At 40.3% G+C, this 27,183-nt stretch overlaps 2 protein-coding genes across 3 annotated transcripts; one reads left to right on the forward strand and one right to left on the reverse strand.

Moving 5' to 3' along the window:
• Window positions 1-319: 319 nt before the first annotated feature.
• tbc1d8b (TBC1 domain family member 8B) lies at window positions 320-16,117 on the forward strand. Of its 2 annotated transcripts, XM_038708102.1 has the most exons (21): window positions 320-446; window positions 2,839-2,949; window positions 3,584-3,702; window positions 3,984-4,209; window positions 4,695-4,935; window positions 5,505-5,712; window positions 5,822-5,989; window positions 6,109-6,270; window positions 6,548-6,698; window positions 7,366-7,580; window positions 8,141-8,258; window positions 8,359-8,644; window positions 8,734-8,863; window positions 8,946-9,044; window positions 9,127-9,195; window positions 9,301-9,541; window positions 9,626-9,691; window positions 12,357-12,449; window positions 12,621-12,668; window positions 12,773-12,870; window positions 12,998-16,117. In XM_038708102.1, exons 1-21 carry the CDS (start codon window positions 320-322, stop codon window positions 13,430-13,432), a joined length of 3,411 nt encoding a protein of 1,136 aa, XP_038564030.1. In that variant the 3' UTR covers window positions 13,433-16,117. The 2 variants fall into 2 exon arrangements, with proteins under 2 accessions (XP_038564030.1, XP_038564031.1); XM_038708103.1 differs by lacking the exon at window positions 12,357-12,449.
• A 7,211-nt stretch (window positions 16,118-23,328) lies between these two features.
• Window positions 23,329-25,400, reverse strand: gja2 (gap junction protein, alpha 2). Its single transcript, XM_038707552.1, has one exon. It carries the CDS (start codon window positions 25,142-25,144, stop codon window positions 24,071-24,073), a length of 1,074 nt encoding a protein of 357 aa, XP_038563480.1. The 5' UTR covers window positions 25,145-25,400; the 3' UTR covers window positions 23,329-24,070.
• Window positions 25,401-27,183: the final 1,783 nt, after the last annotated feature.

Consider the following 27,183-nt stretch of genomic DNA (forward strand, 5'->3'; position numbering starts at 1 on the left):
TATTTCCAAATATTGCAGTTTGGAAGAAAAAACCTATGCTGCTTATGAAATAAATATAACTGATTCAATTATTATTATTTTTTCCCTCCTTTTTCATTCATGAAATATCTGGTCTCAGAGAACCAACGTCCTAGGACCGCCTTCTCCCCAGAAACTACAATCCCAGAATGCCTTGCAACTTTGGCAGCATTTCTTGTCGACGTGGGAAGGGAGGGATTCGGACACAAACAAATGTCCACGGGTTTGATGTCGGGGCTACGTTACAGATAACCGTGACATGTCAGGTGGATTTGATAGATAACTCCATGACGTTTGAAACATGTGGCTCAAACCCGACGAGATTCTGCTGAAAAACGCGTTTAAATTATGGGTCACCGAGAAGGATAATGAGTACTTCGTACTGCAAAGGAGACGGGGGTATGGAGAAGGTGGAGGCGGTTTGACAGGTAACGTTAGCGGTTATGTTATCACCTCCACGCATGTGTGGGACAAGCTCCTGCGGCTTCGTCCAACCACATTAAAAAACAAACAAGCTGATAATGGGTTAACTCGCTATACGTTTGCATAGCTAACGTGCCGTCTGCCATATATAGGGCGGTGCTGCTGTATAGCTACAGGAAAATATCCTCACAGCAACAGGTATGAGTGTCAAAATGACATGAGTCAGTGCACGTACCGAGCAGCTGCTTCCTCATGTTGACGCGCCAGTCTGCACGAGTGAAGGTCTCTTTGAGTGCACGTGTCAGTATGTTGGCTTTTTTGGTTTGATAAGTTGTCACAGTTGTTACATGATGGTTTACTGCTGGGTTACAGGACGTAACAGGCCTAAAAAGTTTGAGCCGTTGTGTCAGATTTACACTTTATTTACATTACCAGCTGGTAACTAACTGACAGAACAGAGGGCAAGCTGTCAGTTAGCTGCTGCAAAATAAATGTGAATACCCACTCCCCCCCCAAAAAAAGGTCAACATTTGCACTACTTTTTTCCTGAGGCTAGAAATACAACAGAAAACCCTTGAATTTATAATGTCACTGCAATGTCAGAGACTGCTGCTCCCTGGACAATAAATTGACATTGATGCTTAGTTGAGTTGTCACACTGTAATTTTGATTATATCATAGCTTTGCTAAAATGAGATGTCGTAATTTTAGCATGGAGGAATTTCGCAGGAAATTGTTTTTGCAGACTAGGGCTACAACTAAGCATCGTTTACATTATTGATTAATCTGTTGATAATCACAAACAGTCCAAAAGTTATTGAATTTACAATAATATAAAACAGAAAATGGCAGATTTGAGAAGCCAACACAAATTAATTATTTTTATTTTTCCTCCTTGTCACATTACTAAATGATAAAAGTTGATTCATTTTCTGTCAACAAATAATTACCGCTCTACTATACAAATCTTTTGAACAGCTTTCCCTGTTTTCTTGCTGTGGGAACGTGCATATATACAATATGTAAATATAAAACCTATATGTAGAACCAGCTAGACATTTTATTAGCAGACCTGCTGATGTCTTGGAGAAGACTGCCCTCTCCATTATTCATTATTCATTATTCAGTTAATTTGATTTATTTTTGTTTTGATTCTAACTGATTTTCTATTTTAATTTTCTATTCAACTTTTTAAAAAATTGTTTGTATCATTTCCTCATTGTAAGCCAAATAACCCCGGATGGACAATAACTGTTCAAAGTAACAAAGCTTAACTGTTAGAAACTGCTTTTTACAAAACAATAATCTGTGAACTCTGAAAAAGTAGTGGCATTCTCCTTTTTAAATTATGCAAAATCAAGTGCACCCTCAGGCCATCAATTCCAACTGAACCCCCCATTGAGTTTCTGATTTAGACACAACCTGTTGTGTAACTGCATGCTGTTCCTTACGAACTTGGATCTCTGATGCCATTGTCACCTGTATAAAAGCTTGTCATACCACCATTGATTGTAACCTGCTGTTTCTAATCACATGCCACAGTCTGACAGCTGTAAGGTAATTAATAGATAATGAGTGATAATGATTGGTGTTCTAGCTGAAAACAAATGGGCCGATGTCCTGAGTGTCTGGTTTAATGATAGTGGAGGTTAAATACTACCTGGATGCACATAGCATGCTGCACTTGAAGCCCTCTCCAGCACAAGAGCCTTTTATGTCTCATGTCTTTTATGTGTTTAAGTCTGTCCTCTACTGGGTGATGTTGTTCTACACTGATGAGAACATAAACTATGTGAACTGTGTTTGATCCTTTTGAATCCTTCACTACTTAGCAGGTCACCAGTAGAACATACGGAGGGGCTGATCCATGTTCAGCAGGCAGGCCTGTGTAAAGCTGATGCAGGACATCATCATGAGTGTGGTTTCACTGTGACCTTGTTAATTATTCATGGAGGGCACGTCAGAGAGATGTTGTAAAGTTAACAGATTTTGCTAATTTTAGCTGTGCGGCTCTGACATGGACCTTGGGGATCTATCGTTTCTCTGCAGTCAGAGTGAGGATAAAGGCTCAATCTACAAGTATAAATAAAAGATTGATTGAAAAGTCTTAATACACAGTCCAACACAAGACAGTCGCAGAGCTAGCTTAAGTTATTTATATTTTATATTTTATGATGCTGTCAAATGTTTTTTTAGCAGTAAACACAGCAGTTAAACATGTGATCAGTTAACAAACATAGTGATTGGTCAGTGGTCTAAATAATTAGGCTTTTTAATATGTTTTTTTTTCATTCATAGGTTCTTGAATATCGTATTTAAATCAGAAATTTGTCTTTCAGATTTCCAAAGGTCATTAACCTAACCCATACTATAATAAGAATGTAATGTATGTTACAGGCCTCCTTGTGGGAACTCTGGATACTGTGTTGGACTCCACATCCAAAGTTGCTCCCTTCCGCATTCTACACCACACACCAGACTCACAAGTTTATTGGTCAATAGCATGCGGTATGTCACTGTATTTTTCATCTTATTCTGACAAACATGTCAATAGTGCTGTCAAATGATTAGGTAGCCTAGAACTGGGGTTTTCAAAGTCTGAGACTGCAGGCCTCCCTTCAGACCTGTCCTAAGGCATTTATTAGTTTCTGAGTCTGAAGGGGGGGAAAACAGGTCCCACAAACTACTGTATCTCTGAACTCTCACACATGTAGGCTATTCTATGTGATCTTATTTTGATAACTAATGCAATGAGTAATGTAATATTGTTTCACTTCCATTCACTAATATTGTTTCACTTCCATTCACTCCACTGAAACTATTTGGAGCCCCCCTAGGGAGGCCTGCCTCACACTTTGAAAACCCCTGGCCTAGAAGATATCGCATATTGAGTCATATGTTGAAATTGCATGAAAACATTGCACTCAAAACACTGAAGTATAGGAGAATGAAATCACAACCACAATGAAGCCGATATTATCCAAGTGAAAGTTAAATGATTTTATTGTAAAAAGAGCGTTAATTCTCCTGTCACGAAGACTCTTTTAGCTTTAAAACAAGTATTTTAGCCTTCAGAGATCAATATAAAAACCCAAACATGATGCCTGACATGAGTTTTTTTTCTCTCTTGATGTTGGGTCAGGTGTCACCAAAGAGGAGATTGGTCAGCACTGGGATTGGCTGCAGCAGAACATCATGAGGACACTCGCTGTTTTTGACTCCAGTGAAGACATCACCAGCTTTGTGCAGGGCAAGATTAGAGTAAGAATTTATGAAAATCCTTTTTTACTGGGGACTCGTGATAATCTCAATGTAATTGTATTACTATGAAATACTGTTCTCTGAAATCTTGTTAAACCGGATTATTTGGAGTCATCTTTCTGGCCATGAAGTGAGTATGTGTGGGTTTGTCACGAGTAGCACCTTTCAGATTCCTTGAGAGTCATTGTTTCCATTGTTGATATGAAGATAATGATTCGAGCAGCTTTAAGGAAGATGATGCATTGTTCTGTTATCATAACCCTCGATTTTGAATGTGTTAGGGTCTTATTGCTGAGGAAGGCAAGACGTCCCTAGTGCTGGAGGACGATCCTGGGAAGTTCCGAGAAGCACTTTTTAAGTTTGAGAAGTGGTTTGAGCTGCCGCCGGAGGAAAAGCTGGTCACATATTACTCATGCAGCTACTGGAAAGGCAAAGTGCCCTGCCAGGGCTGGCTCTACCTCAGCACAAACTTCCTGTGCTTCTATTCATACCTGCTGGGATCTGAGGGTAAGCCATTTCTGTGCCAATTATTAACATGAGTTGTAATGTTGCTAGGTGGTAACAAAGACTGTGGCAGCTCCTAACACCCACTGTAATGGGCTTTTATGGCGTGAAGGAAACATTCTTTGAGCGTTTCTTCATTAGAAAATAGCTCTAGGTAATGACAGCTTCCATAATTGTTAAAAAGCCATTATAAGCAGACCTCATAGTGCTTTAAAAAGCAGTGTGGATAGTGGATAACATTGAATTTCATGACACTGAGTGACATTTCAAGAATTTTCACAATGATGCTATGAACATTTTCACTTTCTGGTATTAGCAATCCTATATAACAGTACCATGAAGTATGTTGTTACTGCAATGCATTTCACATATTATATACAATACTGGACACCCATTTACCAACACATTCAAGATCTTTGTCCTTGGAACTGTGAGATTTTTATCATTGATTTTGATTTTAATTTTAATTTATTGTGCTGACTCTGCAGTGAAGCTGGTCATCTCCTGGGATGAGATCTGGAGGCTGGAGAAAACCTCTAACGTTATTCTGACTGAGAGCATCCACGTCTTGGCTCATGGGGAGGATCACTACTTCTCCATGCTGCTGCACCTTAATGAAACATTTGTTATCATGGAACAGCTGGCTGACTATTCCATCAAGCGCCTTTTTGATAAAGAGGCCTTCCAGAGAGAGCCAGCGCTCTCCGACCCCCTGCAAATTACCAAGAGGTACTGTCTGACAGCCACACTGCACACAGCTTTACATGATCCTGTTAGTGCTGGCTGCCAACTTGAAAAAGCAGAGTAAACAAAGTCTGACTTGAGTCAAGTAGCATTTGTGTTTGTTTTAACCAGCCTGAAGTGGCAGGTACGTGGCAATACCAGTGCCAGGTATTTTAAAACTACTTACTGTAGTTGTTTACTTTGACCATTTTGACTAAATATTTAGGCTTTTTATTTTACGTTAAACTGCTAGAATCACATTTTGTAATTTAGACATTTAAATTCTAAATGCTGTAGTTTAAGGTTAGAATGATACAACAGGGCAATTTAGAAACTGACCTTCAGCAAAATAATCTACCTGTCCATACTATGATATACAGTATATGTAATAATATATTTTTGTAATGATCTAAAACACCCCTAGGTACTGAAATAACTTAATATTCCAATTACTGATTGATGGAACGCAAAGAGCACAAAATAGATTATTGTGAGGCTGCTTAAAACATGTTCTTCTATAACTTTAACATGATGTTCTTCTCATGACATTACTTTCTGCTTTTCTTCCACCACAGAGGCCTAGAAGCTCATGCAAAGAGTGAGCAGTTCCGGACGTTTTTCAGGCTTCCCAAAGAGGAAAATCTGTTAGAGGTGCATGAGAGCTTCCTGTGGGTGCCCTTCAGCCACTTTAACACACTTGGCAAGATCTGTCTTTCTGAGAACTACCTGTGTTTCGCCAGTCAGGATGGAAGCCAGTGCCATGTCATCATTCCAATGCGAGAGGTAAAGTGAAACAAATTGCAGTGTTGATGAAAACGTGCTGTCTCAAATGACACCCTGCATTCTGAGAAAATAAGTGACTGACTGGTCTGCCAACGTTGCCATCTCCCAGGTCGTCAATGTTGAGAAGCCAGAATCCAGCAGCAGGGCTTTAACGGTGTGTGTGCGTGGCAAGAGGGCGCTGCGTTTCTCTGAGGTGCGGGACTACCAGAGGCTTGCTAACACAATCCGTAGCAGATGTGGGATTAGTGCCAGCCCTCAGCACTCTGCTTCGTCAGAGGTAACGTGTTTTGGCTGTTGTTTAAATTTGGCCGCTGTACTTTTGACTTACACTTGTGTTCATTCTGTAGTTCGCAGTGATTTCTGACAATAAAAAAATGATATGTATTTATTACTAAGGCCATACGAGGAGAGTGCCAGTCACTCATCAACCACTTTGAAGACAACCCAGAGGACGTAACACTGATGGTTGGACAGAAAGACTGCAGCAAGGCTGTAAGCACTGAGGCGCTCATGACTGTTTTCCACCCCCAGGATCTTGAAAACCTTGACCCTAAAATGGTAAATATCAATTTAATTAAAATGAAACATAACTCCTGTTGGCTCTGGCATTTTGTGGAAAACCACCACATTCACTTACAAGTCTGACTGGATTAACTTGATGTAACTGTAATGCACCAGAAACCTCCTTGTGTTCTGCAGGATGAGGGTGTGTGGGTGGGTGTCCAATCAATTCAGGGTTGGACATAAATAAAAATCAAGCGTTCATTTGAGTTTCAACAGAGTTGCAGGGCATTTATGATATCACTGTGGTGTGTGCCATCTGTGTGTTTGACAGCTTAAAGAAAAGATGAAGGAACAGTCTTGGAACATCCATTTCTCTGAGTATGGACGCGGCACGAGTATGTTTTTCAACAGGAAGACAAGAGACTTGATTGTTCGTGGTGTTCCTGAGACCTTGAGGGGAGAGCTGTGGATGCTTTTCTCAGGTATTTACACAGCAGACATTACTCTCGCCATGTGATCTACAGTGAGTGACCTGCAGTGTCAGTGATTTGTTAACAAAGTCTCGCATGAGTGTAGGGGTGTACTGAGTGTCACATTCAAAGCTTCTATTGAGCTTTTGGATGAAGCTTTGAATGTCTGTTGTCATTTTCTGATGTCATCACCCTAAAGAAAAGAAAAGAAATAAATCAACATAAAGTGATTCATCGGACTAAATGAGTTAATCTTTTTATGAGGCTAATCAGCAGTGAAAAGCTTGTTTTTGAAAAAGCTAAAGGCCAACGAATATGGGATCAAAACAGAAGATTTTGCTACATAAAAACAGGTTTTAATTTAGGAAATCTGTCTTTTTTTCAGTATATTTTGACTTTTGTACTTGTGGAGTCATTGAAAATGTTTGGATCACATGAGTGGTAAACAATCCTACGCAGCCACCACTGGAGTCTAATTCTACAAATAGTTTAATACTAATAATATTGGTGTAGCCTGGTGTAGGATAAATGAAGATTCAAACTATTCAGTACAGCCCTACATGATTGAAAGTGTTAAGTAGTCAAGTGCTCGCTCAACATAAATAATTAAGTAAAACATGTTTGGTGTGGGATCTCTGCAGAATCTGTTTTTGCACTGACTGTGGTTCTGCCTGTGTAGGAGCTGTCAACGACATGGCCACTCACCCCGGCTACTACACCGAGCTGGTCGAACAGTCTCTGGGCACAAGCACTTTGGCTACAGATGAGATCGAGAGAGACTTACACCGCTCTCTTCCAGAGCACCCTGCCTTTCAGAGTGACACCGGAATCTCAGCCCTACGCAGAGTCCTTACTGCCTATGCATACAGGAATCCTAAAATCGGCTACTGCCAGGTACTTTGATTTCTTTAGGCTGGTTTTTAACAGGCAGATAAGCTGTGGCTGATAACAAACCCCTACAAGTTCTTGAAAATGCAGGAACAGTCATTAGCCAACTACAGTATTTAGCCAGAATATTTGTCACAGAAAAATATGATGAATTTGAAAAACATACACACAAAAACACAATAACCAGGAAGTGTCTAACCAGTATACATTCATTCTTTATTTCTTCATTTCTAGTGGTAATTTATGTGAGATTATCCTATGTTTTTTCTTTTTTGACAGGTGACAGGCTTCCACAAAAACTTTTAACCCATATGGTTTTAAACCCCGTTTCCTTTACAGTGATTGGTCTTTTCATGACATTGAGGAGTGATTTTTTTTTTTTTAAAAGTAGCTCAAAGGCCACATGTAATCTATAACAGTTTTCAACTTTTTCAAAAGGCTGTGATTGTCCAGAAAACCTTGTTGACACAGACACCTTTTATACTGACAACCTCTCTGTATTTAACCTTATTCTTACAACTGAAATAGTCTGTTTTTTTAAAGTGTCCTTTTTTTCCCCTGTTCAGGCCATGAACATTCTCACCTCAGTTCTGCTGCTCTACGCAAAAGAAGAGGAGGCTTTCTGGCTCTTGGTGGCCGTTTGCGAGAGGATGCTGCCGGATTACTTTAACCGCCGAATTATTGGTGAGAGGGAAAGCAGAGGATGCTATTGTCATATTGTCCTACTGTCTGTGGGACAAGAGATTTCAGGACGCACTCTGAAATGTTGCCGATCTCTCTTCAGGCGCTTTGGTCGACCAAGCGGTGTTTGAGGATCTGATTCGAGAAAACCTCCCCCAGCTGGTGGAGCACATGACAGACCTGAGTTTCTTCTCGTCCGTGTCCTTGTCCTGGTTTCTCACTCTCTTCATCAGTGTCCTGCCCATAGAGAGCGCCGTGAACGTGGTGGACTGTTTTTTCTTTGACGGCATCAAAGCCATTCTGCAGCTCGGCCTGGCAGTGCTGGACTACAACATGGAGGCTCTGATCAGCTGCCATGACGACGCAGAGGCCGTCACCATCCTCAACAAGTCCGTGTGCATATCAACAAAGCAGGACGGATGTATTTTAAATAGTATTGCTGTGTAAATGATTGTCTCTTTCTGTGGTGTTATTTCAGATTCTTTGACAGTGTGACAAACAAAGACAGTCCGTTGCCTCCAACAGTTCAGCAAGCTTCAGTGGGCAATAACGATAAAGCATCCCACTTCAATGTGGATATAAGTGAACTGATCCGAGAGGCTTACGAGGTACTGCAACATTTTTCCAGGTCAGGTTTCATTCAGTGACATCTATGTTGTGGTTTATTTAACTAATTGAGTTTCCTTTTAGAAATATGGAAATATCCGTTCCGAGGACGTTGAGAGCTCACGGAAAAGAAACAAACTGCATGTGATCCAGACACTGGAGGATACAACCAAACAAAATGTTGTAAGTGGCCATTGAGTTTACAGGAGTTAGTGTAATTGCATTGTTACTGAGGTTTTAAGGATTACTTTAAATCTATTTTCAGATTCGAGTGGTGTCCCAAGAAGTCCGATTCAGTGCCTCACACCTTGATGAGCTTTATAACTTGTTCAAAGTGAGTCATGATGCAGTATCTCCAGTGTCATCACACAAAAATGTAAACAGTCATATAGAAATGAGAAATAGACACATCATGTTTTTCTTTGTTTCCTATTTTCAGAGGCAGCATTTCCTCAGCTGCTACTGGACAATGAAGAGTCCGGCTCTTCTCCATCACGACCCCAGCCTGGCCTATTTGGAGCAGTATCAGCTGGGTTTCCAACAGTTCAGCGTGCTCTTCTCCCTGCTGGAGCCTTGGGCTTTCTGCACCACCAAAAGCACTCTCTCCCTCTGGATCTTCCGCCTGATAGACGAGAACCAGGACGGCCTCGTCAACTTTAAAGAGTTCTGCAGTGCCCTTGGTAAGTTCACTCGTTCGCTGCACCAATGCAGCCGTTAAATCTCAGTGTCAGCGCTGCTATAACTTCAAATTACTTCTCCCGCAGATACTTTGTATAGTGGATCTTTCACAAATAAGCTGAAATTCCTCTTCAAGCTGCACCTGCCACCAGGTGAGTGATAAACAAGTGATAAAGCCAGCAGAAGCAAATCAAAATGACGCTTAAAAAAAGAATAACATTTCTCACGTGACATCTGTAACCCCTAACCAATTGTGTTGTTTCTGTCACATCTTTCTGTCTCTTCTTGTGAACGACAATATAGATTTGTGTTAGTGTATCATCAACATCTACAGTGAGCAAGTTCAAGTACAGCAAATGTTTTCAGACTGGATTCTGCTGTTGCATGACAGCAATAACACCACAGCAGCAGACATACAGTAAAACACAAGGTCAGATAGCGTTGCATCTGTCTGTGGTCTACAGGGCTAGAGAGAATGTATGAGTTGTGATTTAAATAATCCAGTCCATAACTCAGCATTTGTTGAGTGCACACATTGCCTGGGGGGAGAAACTGTCCTTGATTGTGTGGCTCTCGTCTGCATGATGTGGCAGTGTGTGCTTGAAGGCAGGGGTAAGAATAGTCTATGTTGGGTGAAAGAACTTTGCCATGGCAACGATTGGGTGGAAGGAGCTGTAAGGGCATGTTGCAGTGGGCTAGTTGCTCCACAAATAGGATCTGCGGTGAGGATGAAATGCTCAAATTACAACTGACAGCTTAGTGGCAGAAGAGTACTGAGTCACCGTCTGTGGTCCGCCAGGCTGTGAACGTCAAGCAGCAAAGCTTGTTTTATGTCTCGAGGAGAGTGCACATTGCTTCAGCACCAAGGACAGGTCCCATCCTGGTGCTACAGTCCAAACAAGATGTCCAGTTCCAATATTCCCCCTTAAGCCCTAAGTACTGAACCCCCACAGATTTTAATCAACGTCACATGTGACATCACTAGAAATGTCTGCATGCAGGAGGACGTGAGGGCTCCAAACGCTGTCTGATAAGTGGGAAAGCACTTTTGTGATAATTTTACCTGGACAGTAATGTTTTCTATGCACAGCAAAGTGTGAAACTGATATTTCACGCTTCTTACTCTCACTGTTATCACCATTTTTGATGTCACAATGCATTGCATGCATTGTGGGTTTTTTCCCTCAAGCAATGTCTGCAGAGTTGAGGACTTATAGTAAGTGTGCAGAAAGAGCTGAAAAATGAAACCACTGAGACCTCAAACACTTGCTGATTTCGCAGTGGGACAGCACTGAGCCCTCATGGACTGAGGAGCCCACATCAATGTCTGACATTGGAACTGGGCCAAACGCTCCATTAATCAAGGAAATGGAATCATGTGCTATTTAGAGCTGAGAGTCTGCAGGTTTTTCAGTCGAAACACACAGCACAGCAGCTGTATTCACTTATCAGCTCCAATCAGGGAGGGAGAACTACACAGTGACATCATCAATGTCTTTATTGGTTGTATGGAGAGCAAAATGTCTTGTTGTACCTTTTTAACTTATAGCCACAGCTTCTCTAAAGGCTGAAGTGTTGTGCACAGTATGAAATATTACAGGAGTGCTAAAAATGATAAACCTAGGATTGGGAACAGTTATACATCTGTGGAGCATGAACATTATGGCAAATGGCCTATTACATTACGTTGTATGTTGTGTGTTAGTTGAAATTTAGTGTAAATGTTGTCACAGCCGATCTTAAGTGATCTTGTGTACAAAGGTGATAATTTGACTAATTGTTGGCACATGGGAAAGGTCAGAATTTCACAGAGATCCCAAGGGGAGCATCAAAGTGTTATAAATAAATTTCATGTCCATCTGCCTATTGGATTTTAAATAAAATTTTAGATTTTAGGTGAAAATCTTAGCCTGAGTCTGGCAATTGAGGAAAGGTCATCACAATCATTAAGGTTCGTTCTATTTGGAGCCTGAATATCAGCAACAAATCTCATGGCACAGCTGTTCTGACAAACCAACACAGCGATGCCCCGTCTGTGCCAGCACAAAGCTATCGGGCAAATATAATGACACTGCTGGCTTGTGAGGGTAATTGTTTAATCTGGCAGCGCAAACTGATACGCATGCATGCACGCACACAAACACACATACACACACAGTTGTTGGTGGGGGCCGGAGCATAGAACTGTAGCACATTTCAGATAATAGTAGAGCGAGTAATTAAAATGATACAGGCCTTATTTTAGTTTCAAAACCATTATCTTTGCACAGAAGGATGTTGAATTTATTTAGTTTGTTATAAGCGTGTGTCTTTATAAACATTTTATAATACTGTACATGCCAATGGGTTACCCGGTTATTTGCACCCTCTCTAATGTAAATACATTTACATTTACTCATTTGACAGATGCTTTTATCCAAAGCGACTTACATTTGAGGAACAACATACAAGCATCAACAGAGCATCAAATACAGATCTACAACTGACAATACATACTAGTAAGAGCAGCAATACATACTAGTATGAATACATTTAAATATAATTCAGTCTATTACAACACCACTACCTACAGTATAAGCTGCAACATGATCTGTAGAGTTGAATCTTTTTCAGTGCCACCAGAAACTTCACAAAGAGATAATCTGTTCCAGGATTGTTGGATGTGATCCCATTAGGCTGTCTAATAAACGGATTACTATGTTATATGTACATCTGTGTTATCTTTCATCAAATCTTTTAACAGATTTCATCTGCATTGCTCATCACCTCTGTCTCTTCATCCTTCATCTGAATGCACTCACAGTCCGTATCTTCTAGCTTTCACAGGTAGTCCTTTGCACTTAAAGGATCAAAGAATCCAGCATTTTATTCCAGTGACTGAAGACTCTTCTCACTTGCGTAGACTCGCTGGTTAGCCTCTTTACTCTTTCTTTTCCTTTAAAATGAAAATTGCACTTTTACCTTTCCTCCTAAATTCTGTCATAATTGTGCCTCGGTGCTTGCCTGATATCCTTGAATGCATTGATGGTTGTTGAAGCATTTCTCTATATAGTTTGTTAACATGTTGCTTATGTATTTCAGCTTTTGATCTTCCTGAAGATGGTGTGATAAGAAAAAGCCCTGAAAGAGGTAGTATCTCACCCAACTTATCACAAACAATCCATTGCTATGACAAATGGAGAACTCTGGCATTTTTGCCATGGTAGTGAAGAGTTTGTGTGTGAAATTGACAGGTAGAGGAAAAGTGGACCTGCAGGCCTACCTGAAACAATGGCAAAATGAAATACTTAAGAAAGAGGAAACAATCAGGGACCTACCTCGAATTAATCAGGTAATTCAATCTGTGTTAGTTAGAGTTAGAAGTTAACATCACAATGTTACAACAACATAACGCAATCTGTCCAATTATCAGATGAAACACACCTGCATGTTCCTTCTTTTTTTTTTTTCTATCTCAGACTCAGTTCATCCAGTTCTCCAAGACCCTGTACAACATTTTTCATGGCGATCCAGAGGAGGAGTCTCTGTACCGAGCTGTGGCCCATGTGACCAGCCTCCTCCTGAGGATGGAAGAGGTAGGACGGAGGCTGCAGGAGGTCAGCAGCCCGACAGAGTCCACAAAGCCTTCCAACACTGCTGCTGCTGCTGCGGTGGAGTCTTCAACCGAAGGACCTTCTACCACCCCGGAGAGCTCCGACACCTCCGGCTCCCGCCACGGTCAGGATGCAGGGCCCAACCTATCAGAGATGGAGTGGTCGTTTTCGTTCGAGCAGGTTCTGGCCTCTCTGCTCAATGAGCCGGCCATAGTCAGCTTCTTTGAAAGGCCTGTCGACGTTCAGGCAAAACTGGGACAAGCTAAGGTTGGCCAGCTGAAGTTAAAGGCAAATAAGTGAAAGGATACATAAGTGAATTGATACTTTGCTTCTGATTCAAACCCAGAAGTCACCATGAATTTCCTTTTCTCCACTCGGATAGGGCAGACAGTAAGTTTACTGTTTGAAGCGGTGTCTTACTGTAAATGAAGAGGAGACATCAGCTTTTAATATCTGGGGCACAACATGTATGTGTGTGTGTGTGTGTGTGGCTTGGAAGTTAGGCAGACGATGATTAGCAACGATGACAGATGGAATAAATGAGACACAGCATCTTTAAAACACTGCAAACACTGTTGTAATGGTCTACTGACCAACACCTCATACTGACATACTGTATGCTGTCGTTCCTCAAATCTGATTATGCATTTTCAACCTCTGTGATAATTTTGTTCTCTCATGAAGCCTCAGATTCTTTGCATTTCAAGTTTACTTTAAAAATGTTTCTCCCCTATATGCCATGGGGCACACACAGTATAGTTTTGTATTGTATAAGGGACATTCACTTCTGTTCCCTGTATTTAGAAACATGGCAGAAGAGTTTGTCCTTCCCTCTGTCTCTGATGTCATGCTGTGGAACAGCTCCGTAACAAATTACTTAAACAAGAGTCCACAGGAAGATTCTCCTTCATACTAGTCACTGCTGTAGTGAAACACTAAACGTGTCCTGTGAGTTCATATTAGTGTTATTCTGTAAATGTCAACTTATTGTGAGAAACACCAGCTTTTCAGTTAAACAGGGCACAGAATAAACAGTACAACAGTGAGTAAGGACACACAGTAGTGTCATCCCCGGAAGCCATAAGTTGATTTCAGAGATTCTCTGAATGAGGACGTTGGATGCATTTTATTGGGAGCAGTCATGGTATCAAACATTTGCAATAATACACAAGAGAGGACGTTGTACTGCCGCAGAGCACTCATCTGTCTCGTTCCTCCGACAGCACACCCAGTTAGAATATTAATAACGTGACTTCAAGTGTGTCATACTGGAAACTATGATTTGTAAAGGTAAAGTAGAATTTCACAGTGCTGCTGTAGGTAAGTCTCCTGTGTCTGCTTATGAAAATAAGCTGTGTGTGATCTTCACAGTGCGATTGGTTGATGTGCTATTTGCTTATGGCTGTCTTAAAGCATACATAGGATGTTAAGCTCTCGTATAAGTGCAGCATTTTGTACATATAGGTCAGTTCAATAGCCGTTTGATTATTGTATTCATGAGGCTAGTATTTACAATGTAAGATAGGAGCTAGTGGACTGTTGTGGACACAACTTAAACCTTTTGAAGGACATTTTTGTTTCAAATCTCAGGGTGCAGTTTGTGTAAAATAAAAGGGACAAAAGGGATATTTTTCGACCAGGGACATATATAGTATATGACTGAGTTATACATAGCTTACAAATGTCTGTAACATTAAAATATAGAGCATGTGTAGCATAGTTACAGGATTACATTACATTATGCTAATGAACAGCAACTATCACTGCTCAATTTACAGTGTTTCAGTTTTCTTTTTATCTGAGCATTTTCTGCTTTTTATCTTCAGTGAATCATTTGCACAGTTGTTTGAGATTCACAAGTTGTAGAAATGCCTGTATCTCTCTCTGCCAGATCTCGAAGGCTTTGGACTCCAAAGGTCACAACCACTTGAGCTGCAGCTTGTCACCTCCAGGGGCCAAATTCAAAACATTATGGAGCTTTATCTCTGCTTGTGTAGGAAATAGGTGTTTTTTTTTTTTAGAAGCTCCTTAAGTGCAAGTGCAATTTTCTGTTTTCAATCATTATTTTGCCATTTGCTTGGAATGTTTTTTTTTTTTTTTAAGTAAGTCCTTAATTTTTCACTTCAGATGTTAGGACCAGTCTGAAATGTATTTTATTGTATAATTATTGGGTTAATCGACTTACATTGTGAGTTCAATACTCATTGAAAATAAACAGCTTGAAAACATCCATTAGTCATTAGAACTGAAATCTGTTTACATGATAAATGTTTAAACAAAATTGTTTCAAAAAAAGTTTCATGCTGCATTTGTAACATCTCTGAACTTATGACTTGAGAAATGATCATAAAATGCAAATTACGACCTTATCAGATCATGTGTTGTAGTTGTAGTGTTGAGTTTTTCTTTTCAGTTTATTGCATGCTTACTGTATTTCTGATCATTTGATAATATCTTAAAGATTAGAAATCATATAAAAAGAGACTTGACAAACCGCTTTCAAGAATTCGTTGTTGGTCTATACATAAGCAATGTAGAACAGTTAAGACAAACAAATCTGATGCATTCGTAATTTCCTAATTGTATTTCTTATGACATAGCTTTTTAAAAACGGCTCTTTTTGCCCAAAATAGGTTGTGGTGTCCTCTTTGTGGGGAAAAATAGAAAGAGATGACTTTGTAGGAACAGGAGATAATATCTCCCTGGCATGCTGTCTGTTTTGCCCTTTTTATATACGGTCTATGGTTTTGCCATTAAAATCAGAGTGTATACAGCAGGCATGGATAATGCTCCAGCTCCTGTATTAAGTTTGCCAAGTCCTTATATGTGCAAATGTAGTCTGCAGATTTTATAGTCTGTTGCTTTTGATTGAAAGCTTGTTTTATGTGAAGCAGATATTTTTGTCTGCCTGCTTGATTGTGATTTGTTTTTTTTTAAATCTCCATGCAAAGATACCAGAATAAAGAGTGAAAACTGTATGAAAAACAAGGTTTGGGTCATTCTGAGTGTCACCTGAAGCACCTTAGATCCACACACACCAACATGAAATGACAAGTTAACTGGTACTTGTTTATTTTGTCATATTTGTCCATATGCATCTGAACATCTCATTGTATAAGGATAGTTATGTAGGATTTTATTGTATAATAAATATTGTCATGGATGGATAACTGAACTGTCATTGTTGTAACGTTTCTTGTTTGAGAATCAAAAGGCCAAGTCAAAATTGCTTTTGAAAAAAACACAATTTGAAAGCCGTCACAGCAAAGAACGGCAGGTCAATGAGGGGCATTTTAGCTGTCTCATAATCTGTCCTTCAGTTGAAGTGTATGAAATGTATTTCTTCTTCTTTTTCTTCTTTCTTCTTTTTCTCCGCTAAAAGTGTTTGGGCACCAAAAACTGCTGTATGAAAACTCACCAAAATTGGCAGGTAGGTTTCAAATTTCATCCACTACTCAGGCAAAAAAAAAAAATAGACCTCATGGTGGCACTATAACAATCAACTTTACGTTTTTGCAATTATCTCAAAAATGTCTTAATTTAGAGTCAAACTTCTTTCATCATTATAATCTCTGGATACATCTGCATCTTTGCTACAATGGTCTTCTGCTCTAAAAATTTCAAATTATGCGACTTTTTATCACTTTTCTCAAAAGCCTATTTTTGTGAACTCATCCCAGACAGTTTTGCCAGTTCCTCCAAACTGAAACTTTTTTTTCATAAATATTTACTTTTGTGTCTTTACATATAATTTTACATAAATGTCCGTAAATCAAAATTGGCTTAAGCTATTGTAACCAAACATAATGTGTCTGTTCAGATGCTTGGTCCGAGCTTCGCTGAGCAGTCCTGGGATATTCTTCCACTAGGGGGCACTACACTTTTTACCTCATAATTTGCTGCATGGATTTGCCTAAAATTCTTTTTGTACGATCTAGGGTCACTTAGTTGATACATAAAATTTGGTGGGCGTGGCTTTTAACAAGAAATGTAAATTTCTAGACATTTCTCATTTCAAACTTCAAAAAAATTAAGAAGAGAGCTGAAATTTCAGAAGACGCTAATTCAATTAACATCTATATCTCCACAAGTCTTCAGACGCTACCGCAACAAAGAAATTCTCTAGATGGCCGATATCGAGTGTTGCAAAGGGTTTTTAGATCAGTCAAATGGTGAGTCTGCAATGATATTCAGCATCTTGCTATGACTTGTACAGTATGCACAACATTTTCTTGTTTGCTCAGTTTTGGATCAAATGCCACCAAAATAATAGACAACACACCCAAAACCAGCAGAATGATGTGTGATTTTCTTCAGAATTTTTTCTGATTTCCTAATGTTTTCACATTGTTTTGGTATTTTCTTGAATAACTGTTCAACAAGGCAAGAGTTATGTTTCAACCGGCAAATACACTTTATGTTGCCTTTTAGTTGATGCTTTACCATTTACAATGTACACTTCCATGGGCGCTGCCACTGTTGTGTCACGTCAGACAACTGCTTGTTCATGAGTTGGGGTAGATGTATTTGCCCCGAGTTCACAAGTAGAAACTCTGACTTTAAGCAGTGGTTCATTGTACTATTCCTAGTAGGAGCTCGGAAATCTTCGAGTTCCAAGTTGTCTGAAACAAGTCCAATAGTCACCCTCTTTAAACTCTGTTTTTGGTCTCTATCAACTCCTGAGGGAAATATCTGCCTCTTTAGCTGCTAAATGCTCCAATATGAAGCTGTTCTCTAACTTTGTCTGTTTGTCTGTACCCTCTTTTTTGCTGAGCAGGTAGTGTACAGTGGGTTTTAAAATTTTTTTGCTCTAAACAGCTTCCTGTTGTGGCTGAAAACAGCTACAATTAACAACTATGAGAGCAGTGAGAATGAACCAAACAAGTAAAGTTGTGGGCTAGACTGCTAAATAATGAGCTGAAACTCATAAAACAGAGTGATTTGCATCACTATGAATGACCTCTTTCTCATTGTCATATTGCTTTCTAATTGTCATTTGATACATCATTATAATAAAAATATAATTTACCCCAGCTTTCAATTGCTGATAAAAAAAGTGGATGAGGTGGCTATGACTCAGTAAATGCTTATTGTATCTGTCATAATTGTTGTGAGAGAGGCTCCAGACTTCAACCACAAATCTCTAAATTCTTTGCCCCCTCACAACAGCTGACTGTCCCCCTAATAACAAACAGTAAATATCTACAGTCCGGACATGCTTCCTGTCCAGATCTGGTCCCACAAAAACCTTAAAGTGTCCCACCTCATAAACAACCTACAATAAGTATGACATTTTTAATGGAAAAATACTGGCATAGGGTTTTGTCCGATGGTCCGGCGGTGGCTTTAAGTTTTGTTTAGAGAGAGACATGAGAAAGAGGTAAAATGCAAAGCACAAAAGTGGCATTTATTGTCTTCCATACAGACACGATGAGACACCAACACCAACAAGCAACAAACTTACACTTAAAGCAACTAGCTGCCTTATATACACTCCCTACTGCAGGTAATTAAGTGGACAAAACCACATAGGTGGGACCACCATCATGTAGAATAATAAATATTTACCTAACACCATAGAAAAATAGAGCGCAAAGAATGAATATTTACATAAATACAAATTTATTTAAAATTTAAAAATGAAGAAACAACCAGGAAGAGGCGAGTACTTAGATTGTTTGCTTTATCTGTTTAAACTAATTTGATAACTAACTGGAATGGAGTAGAAGCACTCAATACTATGTTGTGAACCTTGACTATCACTGACTGAGGTTTCTTTCCACACAGGCAGGATGGCCAGATCTCCATGTGTTTCCGCAACTCCCTCTGGAACTACTCACAGCAAAGACAGTTTCACAATTTACATAAATAATCAAAATAACAATGTGTATGGCTCCTGCTTTATCAATAATCCCCACCTTAATACTCAGTTGACTATTTCAGGTAATGGAACCCCTGGTCTCCATTACAGGGTTATAATGGTTATGTTATTATGCATTTTGAAGATGAGAGCTTCGTGGGCAGTAAATGAGACCATTAAAAGCTTTCCAAAACTTTTCCATGCTTGGTGACGAAAGGCCAGTATATCCTTACCTACACTGATATTATTAACACACTTTGCTTTTTACTCCATATGGAAGTAGGATGTCAATGCATTAGAAATTCAATATGCAAATAATGAACAGAGCATGTAAACAGAACTAAACAAATTATGTTGCCACCATGTTATAGCCCCATTTTAATGTCTTGACAATGGCGTCGCCAGGGGGTGGGGGGGTGGGGGGGCACGGCCACCCTAATAAAATTGGTGGCCACCCCAGTAGCCCCCCCAGTGAGGGGCATATGCATAAAATGCTATATACTGTGCTTAGCAGCATATAAGTGTTGTCATATTAGGCAGGGTCACTTTAAGAGGGTAACCACTGACCCTGAGCTGTGCTTTCAGACCAAAAGCGAAGCGAGCGTTCTGGGCGGTGAATTTACATACAAAGTCAGTGCAAAGACGGGTAGAGCCGCGATTTTCTATCGGGCAGCACGAAGGGGGCGGTGCCAGCGTGTGAATTGAAAATTTCCAACTCAATCGAATTTTCGTGGGTTCTAATCGCCTTCTCGCGTGGTGTGTGAATACTTGCAGCAAATGTACTCACGCGAGGAATGTGTTGCGAGGATTAAATTCGCGTTTGGTCTGAAAGCGCCTTCGATTATGTAGATGCATGTCACGTTTCTAAAAGTGTGATTGGTTAAGGGGTGTACCTAACAGGCAGAGAAGAGCGGAGTTACGGGTCGGCCTGCTGCTTCTAGCCTGTGTTTTTCTGTGGAGGTAATACCGACAAGCTGCAGAAGGCAGAAAGGTGTAATTTAATTTATATATTTTATATAATTTACAGTTAGTAGCCTGGCTAGTTTATAATACGTTTCACACACTGCTACAAAGGTTTGTGTACTGTACTGTGTGTAAGAGCTATAGGAGACTGCAGAGAGCAACAGCACCATCGCCAACAGCAAGCTAACATCAAAGGGACACTGTCCCACGGACAGTGCATGACCTGATAAGCACCTTTGGCTTCGAGGGAGACCATCCTGTGACTGTTCATCTTCATCTTTCTGAGAGGATTGCAAAACATGAGAACAGCGGGAGTCATCTGGACGATGCTGTGAAACTGGGCTTAACGTTCACTGGCCAACACAGGCGAGCCATTGAGCAGAATAACAAACAGGTGGAGGAAACAGCTAAGAGCTCAGTGACAGTGGGATCATAGAAGTTTGCCCAGAGGAAAACCACCTGCTACTGAGGCCTCCGCTCTGGTGACTGAAAGCATCTTTTATCATTCTGACTCTGTGCTGCATTTCTGTGCATGGGCCATATTGTTGTGCTGTATCGATTGATACTAGGCTGTGGATTGCAGTTGTTGTCATGATGTTGTTGTCATATAGTCGCTTTCATGCTGCTTTATTATCCAAGATTATTATGCCAATATGCCAGCTTGCTGCCCTGTATGAACGGAGCTGGAAATGGGATATATATTGGCGGACATTCTTTCTGTTTCGATTGCAGGATCTTTGTGGAAAGCGGTTATAGGGTCTGGATCCCTAAAACGTTGTCTATGCCCGTTGCTGGTTGACTTCAGTGGTGTTGAGCTCACTGCTGTTTGCTTATGGCCCTGTAGGCTCATTTGTTCTGAGCTTGGTTGTTTTGGCTTAAATATTGCATTCTTAATTTAGGTTTGTGACAGTGGTACTGTAACTTGTGTCAATGCACTACTCTATCTCTCTGTCAGTGGAGCCATGCTGTTTGTTGACATTAAAAACAGTAGTAAGAGAGTATTGTAGTTTTACTGGCATCTATGTTTTGAAACCATTTTTATAAAATAGTATGGTTAAAAAATAATTACACAACTCTGTACAGACACACATTGTATCTTCCTATTAAATAACTATATAATCTAATATTTTTGCTCCACGATGTCTGTAATCTTGAGTAGGCTTTGCAATCAGTGCACTCCTACAAAAGCAGTAGTTGTTTTTTTAAGGAAAAGTTCAAGTAGTGTATTTGAAGAACAATTACCTAACACATACAGATACATAAAATACAATAAAATAGGATTTTTATGGAACTAAAAATGTTATTAGTCTATGGACATTAGACAATTAGTATCATTAACTGTAAAATATGTGATTCCATAACTCATATTTTACATAATGACATAGTTTTGTCATTAGTCTATATACTGCATAATAGAATTATTGAAATTCAGTTATGACTTTCGGTTTTAGTGTGCCACCCCAGGTTTTTCAGTGGCCCCATCTGGCCACCCCTAGGAAAATTTTCTGGGGGCGCCACTGTGTCTTGGGGAAAGAAAGAGAAACACAAATCTTGTTTGTTATCCTACAGGTCACTCTTCTCCATTAGCGGGTCATATTATGACCTGAAAAGCAGACTTTATGATGGACACTTAAAGTCTTACCGCTCACTGGCGACCAAGCAGCAGCAAAAATATCCTCTTTATGGAACGACAAAAACATGGGACCATACGTATGGGCCTGCTATAAATCATCATTAACAGTGAAATGTCCTCTCGTTGACTCGTCCTAAAGTGTGCACCCAGTCTGTCTGATTTACAAGCAGCAGTGTGACTCGGTGACGGTTGGTCTCTGTGTATCACTCAAACTATTCTGGCTCAGAGATTTGGTTGCATATGGTTGTAACCCAGAGCTCATGACCTTAACCCCTGTCACCTGTTGGGTTTTTGCCCTGGTACTGTTAAAAGAGATCAGGCTGCTCTGTACATTTTTTGAGAGTTCTTGGTTCATGACATTAACGAAGGCTATTGAAGACCTAAAGCATTTCTATTATCACAAACTGTTCTACCTGACTACACACTTACACCATTTAGCATAAAAAGTGTAACTTCTAAATGCTGTTGGCGCTTTTCAATTCAAAACTTTTCAGATGGTAAATTGTCAAATATATACTGTACATATAGAAATAAAAAACTAAAATGATTTGAATAAGATGAACCAAGCTTTATCCTACAGGTCAACAAGCCAACATGTGTCTCCAGTATTAGACTATATGAATGAAATTATTACAGTTGTTAATCCTGCTGCAGGACAGAAAACAGATGATGCATGACCATGTCTGAACCCTCCAGTGCTGCTTTATGAGAACAAGCCACTCTCTCTTTATTTGTACTAAATTCTTGGCAACAACTTGTTGTTGTTGCTGATGTAGGAGAAGAAACTCTTTTGGCCTCCGACCCCCATTTCACCCACAATGATTCTCCAAGTGTGCATGTGACCTATTTATAGCAGCAGTGAGGGAGTTTTGAAGCATAGCTCTCACCAGTGTATGATGGTATGTGCTTTAGAAACGGGTCCATTCACACCGCACTCAAGTCTGTGTGTGTTTGTGGCAGCTGGTGGAAACCAAGCAGTTAAGGTGGCAACGTCAGGCAGAAAATAGCAGGTCTGCATCGATACACTGGGTAACTCATGTCATAGCAGCGATTGAACAACAGCACAACACAAGGAGAGAACCTACGCAGACACGGGGGGAACATGCAAACTCCACATAGAAAGGCCGGAGCAGCCAGGGTTTGAACCACTGACCTTCTGTTGACAGTGCTAACCACTGTACCACCGTGCTGCCTGCAAACCAAAGTGTGCTGATCAAAACATATGACATCCAAATACTTGAAATCCATATCCATAACACATTTTAAATTCACACTTGGTGAACTAATGCTGTGATGTATACTGAAACACCAGTCGTCTTGTAAGAGGTTATGTGAATACTAACATGGTCTGTCTTTGAATCTGTGACCTATGTTGAGCTGCTGAATGAGTTATACATTTTTTGGCAGTAGTTCTGATTTATATCACGCTATCCTCACTTGCCTCCAGCAGTGGGTATATAGCCAGAAAGCTGGATGTGAGCAGAATAAATACCATGTATCTGTGATAATGAAATGGATGTTATTTTTGGCCCCTTGATGATCACAGCAGATCTGATATCTGAATTAAACTTTAATACTGACATAACACTCATTTGCTGCACATCAGTTTATTCACATTTCACAGTCAAAAATAACTAAGTATTTGGATGTTTGTGTATGTAAATTTTTCTACTTTTTGTAGCATATCTGAATAAACAACATACAAGCAAATGATGAATGGGAAAACTTGCAAAGTCTCCTGATTATGCTGCTCTAAACTGTCTATTTTGCCTTTTAAGTTGTGTAGAGTTGAGCAATGCATTGTGCGTGCTCCACATTTACAACAAACAGTAAGATAAAACCAAGTGTCACCCAAAACATTTCACATATTTAAACTGCAGAAAGAGACACGTTTATATGAGTCTGACACAAGGTTTTATCTTTTGACATCTTGTACCTCACAGTTTTTTTACTTTAAGTAAATTGCTTGTAAACAAAACACATCCTAAGTTATCTGCATCCTTATGTCCCACAAATATGAGATTTCATCAATGTCAAAACTATTTAGCAAGTGCAAACAAATTTGAGTATTATAACTTTTCAGAAAGTGCAAGAGCAGATTTGTAGACACAAAACAGTGCGAACAAAGAACTGTGAGCATGGTTAATGATTTGATACCATGAGAGGAATTAAGACTTGTGATTTAAGTGAGAAGTGGAGCTTCCTTTGCTTACTATCTTCAAAGTTGTATCTGTCACATGCAAACTCATAGTGAGAGTAAAATGCGTCACCATATTGAAAAAAATGCAGATTTAGCTCTCAACAGTTGTTCTACACTAACAAATCTGTCCCTGTTCTCTCTCAAATCTTGACATGCAAATTGATCACAGCTTTAATCTGTTGTGTTCACTCAATAGTTTTGTCCCTCATAGCCTTCTGTAATCATTCAAATATTTCTACAGCCATGTGATTCCTGAGTCTTGGATACAAACACAAAATGTCCTTAAATCTTCAGGTCATCCAGCCTGCTCTTGTTTGTGCTGTGTTTGCTTGACTGACTGTAGCGGCGCACATTTTCAACGGGCATCTCAAAAACAGGGCTGGAGATTTTCCCCTCCTTCACATCTTCCTCACCCTCTGCTTTACCTTTTCTCTCCACAGCCATGTTGTCTCTGTTCTGCTTGTAAACCACTTTGCTGTTGTAGGGGCTGTAGGCAGAATTCGGCTCCGCCATGCTGTACTTTGTGTCTGTAGGGAAAGGTTCAGGCACCGCAGGATGACCGCCAAAGTAGTTATAGTTTGGGACAAAGGGCATGACCGCCTCAGTTAGGGCCTTGGGATTCTCACTTGCAGCATGTGATCGTCTGTAACGAAGGCCCTGGTGGCACTTTGTGAAACCGAGATGGTACATTTCCACCAGGTTGAGCAGCAGGGAGATGCAGGCCACAGCCAGCATGAACAGGATGAAGATCGTCTTCTCAGTGGGTCGAGAGATGTAGCAGTTCACCACATTAGGGCAAGGCCAGCGGTCGCAGGTGTACATCGGCTTGAGCTCAAAACCATATAGGAAGTACTGAGCTACAATAAAGGCCACTTCAAACAGGGTCTTAAAAACAATGTTGAAGACGTAGGTTCTCAGCAGTGCCCCTTTCAAACGCACATGGCCCTGGTTGTCTTTAATTGGTTCCTTCTTGGCCTTGTTGCCAAGTAACTGCTGCTGCTTTTCATTCTGGATGGCAAAGTTCATCTCTTTCTCTTTCTCCTTTTCCTCCATGCGCACCAGATGAAGGATGTGGCCCAGATAAATGAGAGTTGGTGTGGAGACAAAGATGATCTGCATGACCCAGAAGCGGATGTGAGAAATGGGGAAGGTCTTGTCATAGCAGACGTTCTGGCAACCGGGCTGCTTGGTGTCACACGTGAAGCCGGACAGCTCGTCGCCCCACACCTTCTCAGCGGCGGCTCCCAGCACCAAGATTCGGAAGATGAACAGCACTGTCAGCCAGACTTTGCCCACAACGGTGGAGTGTACCTGGGCACTCTCCAGCAGCTTCCCCAACAAGTTCCAGTCCGCCATACTGGCTCACAAATATACTCAGTTCTGACCACAAAACCAGGAGACACCCCTATAAAGAGAGGGGACAAATGTAAAGTGTAAACTAACAAGCTTTATCGGAGACAATTTTATTTTTACCTGGATGAAATAAACAGTAATGTGGCAGACTCATTTTAGTAATTTAAGCAGTATGTCCTGAAGCTACACATCGGGCCTTTCCTTTTAAATCGTATTTTTCTATCTTGTTGCTGAAATGCTGAAACTTCCAAAAATACACTCTAGGTTACATAGTAAGGTTGAGATATTTAAACCTTCATTAACTGATTTTTGACCACTCTAAAACACTTTTGACACTTGTGTTTATGTTGTATTATATATTATCACCTTTTAAGTTGATATGGCAAACTTGTTAGCTAACAGTTGCCTTCAGTGTTTACACATCCAGCAGATGCAGAGCAACATTAGTGTTCATTTGGAGTTGTGCTTCTGTCAAGCTGGTTCGAATGTTTGAAGTCCAATATTCGCTCTCCTTTTAATTCTGTTTTTAGTCTCAACCAGCTCCTGAGGGAAGTATCTGGCTATTTAAGTGCTAAACGTGCCACAATGTTCACTAGGTGGGCTCTAACTTTGTCTGTCGGTAGCTGAGCAGGTGGCGTGGCCTACGGTGGGTTTTCGAAGTTTTTTTGTTGAAAACAGCTGCCTCCTGGGATAGTGACCATGAACCAAAACAGTGAAGTTGTAGGCTGTGAAACCATAACAATTAAAGGAGGCTAAAATGCTCCATAGAGCTGAGGCAAACTGTCGGGGCGGGGTCCATCTAAAACGAATGATCCGTTTCACATTAAACATTGTCGTTTGATTCATTGTTATAAAAATATTGTTTCTAGCAGCTTTAAAGAAACATTTAGAAGCAATAGGTGACAGCAGGAGCCTACTAAACCTGATATCAACTACAGAATCTTGCATTTTAATGTAGGCACAGTACATGTCACACACCTAAATGTAGGAAGCATGATGTAAAATTTCATCTAGTGAAACGGTTTGCAGACACCCCACAACCAATGGCTACTGGAAAACCAAGAGAAGACTTACCAACAGAAACACTGATTGAACATGAATTCACTGTTTGTATTCCCAAAGGTTGTGTTCCATCCAGTGTTCGTTGATAAAAAGGGCCAGGACACAGCTCACTGTGTGTGAGAGAAAGCCCTGGAGCAGGCTGGGGAGACTCTTAGCGTCGGCATAGATCTTGTGACACAGTACCAAACAGTGCTCCCTGACTCCAGAATTAGGTTTCTAGCTTAGATTTCAGGGCCTATTAGTTACAACATAGCAAAAAATAACTTCAAAAATAGTTGTACTTGTCCTTCAGAAATCATCAATCACCTAAGACTGTGGATCGGAGCACCTGTTTGAAATATATAAAGATTGTCAGCCAGGAATGAAAGAATCCCGAAAACTCTTTTGGCGCAGTAGTTGTTTTAAGTGTACTTAAAACTGAGCTTGGATTTTATAAGTTTAACTTTTAAATATTATATACATCCTGTATATGGCCAAATTAACTTCAGAACCCTAATAAAGTTTTTAGATTGATAAGTAAGACATACAATGCAATCATCTTGGGTTTCTTCATTAAGAAAGACATACCTGATAATGGTCATCTCCTACAGCAGTGCAGATCCAGAATCACTTGGTCACTGAGCCTCTTCAGTTCACAGAGAGGCCATGTTCTCCTGAACCACTGAGGAGACTGCAGCACCAAGATAATCTTCTGTCAGATAGTTTTCACTGGAGGCTCTATGATCCCGCCTGCCGTCCTCCCACTCTGACCTGATCAATACGCGGTTTTCAACAAATCACCACAGTGCGAGCACAGATGAAAACATTCCCTCTTGAAGAAAATAAAAAAAAAACTCGCTAAAGAAGTGTTTCTGTTCAGCTGAGTGGCAGAGCAAGAACCCAGTGAGGATGCAGGTTAGTCTTACATGTCAGTGTGCTCTAAATATAATTCACAGAGAAGGGAGTGGCTTCGTTGTCACACTCATGGGGATCTGACCCTT

The sequence above is a fragment of the Micropterus salmoides genome, unplaced genomic scaffold (assembly GCF_014851395.1).
Source record: "Micropterus salmoides isolate LMB-PRFRI ecotype aquatic unplaced genomic scaffold, ASM1485139v1 Ms_hic_scaffold_9, whole genome shotgun sequence".
NCBI classification, from domain to species: Eukaryota; Metazoa; Chordata; class Actinopteri; order Centrarchiformes; family Centrarchidae; genus Micropterus; species Micropterus salmoides.

Excerpts from the sequence above, each read along its gene's own strand:
- tbc1d8b (XM_038708102.1), top strand. The coding sequence starts at position 320 with ATGTGGCTCAAACCCGACGAGATTCTGCTGAAAAACGCGTTTAAATTA. Across the intron at positions 3,703-3,983 it reads TTGTGCAGGGCAAGATTAGA|GGTCTTATTGCTGAGGAAGG; the intron begins GTAAGAATTTAT and ends TGAATGTGTTAG. Across the intron at positions 9,542-9,625 it reads AGAGTTCTGCAGTGCCCTTG|ATACTTTGTATAGTGGATCT; the intron begins GTAAGTTCACTC and ends CTTCTCCCGCAG.
- gja2 (XM_038707552.1), bottom strand. The coding sequence starts at position 25,144 with ATGGCGGACTGGAACTTGTTGGGGAAGCTGCTGGAGAGTGCCCAGGTA.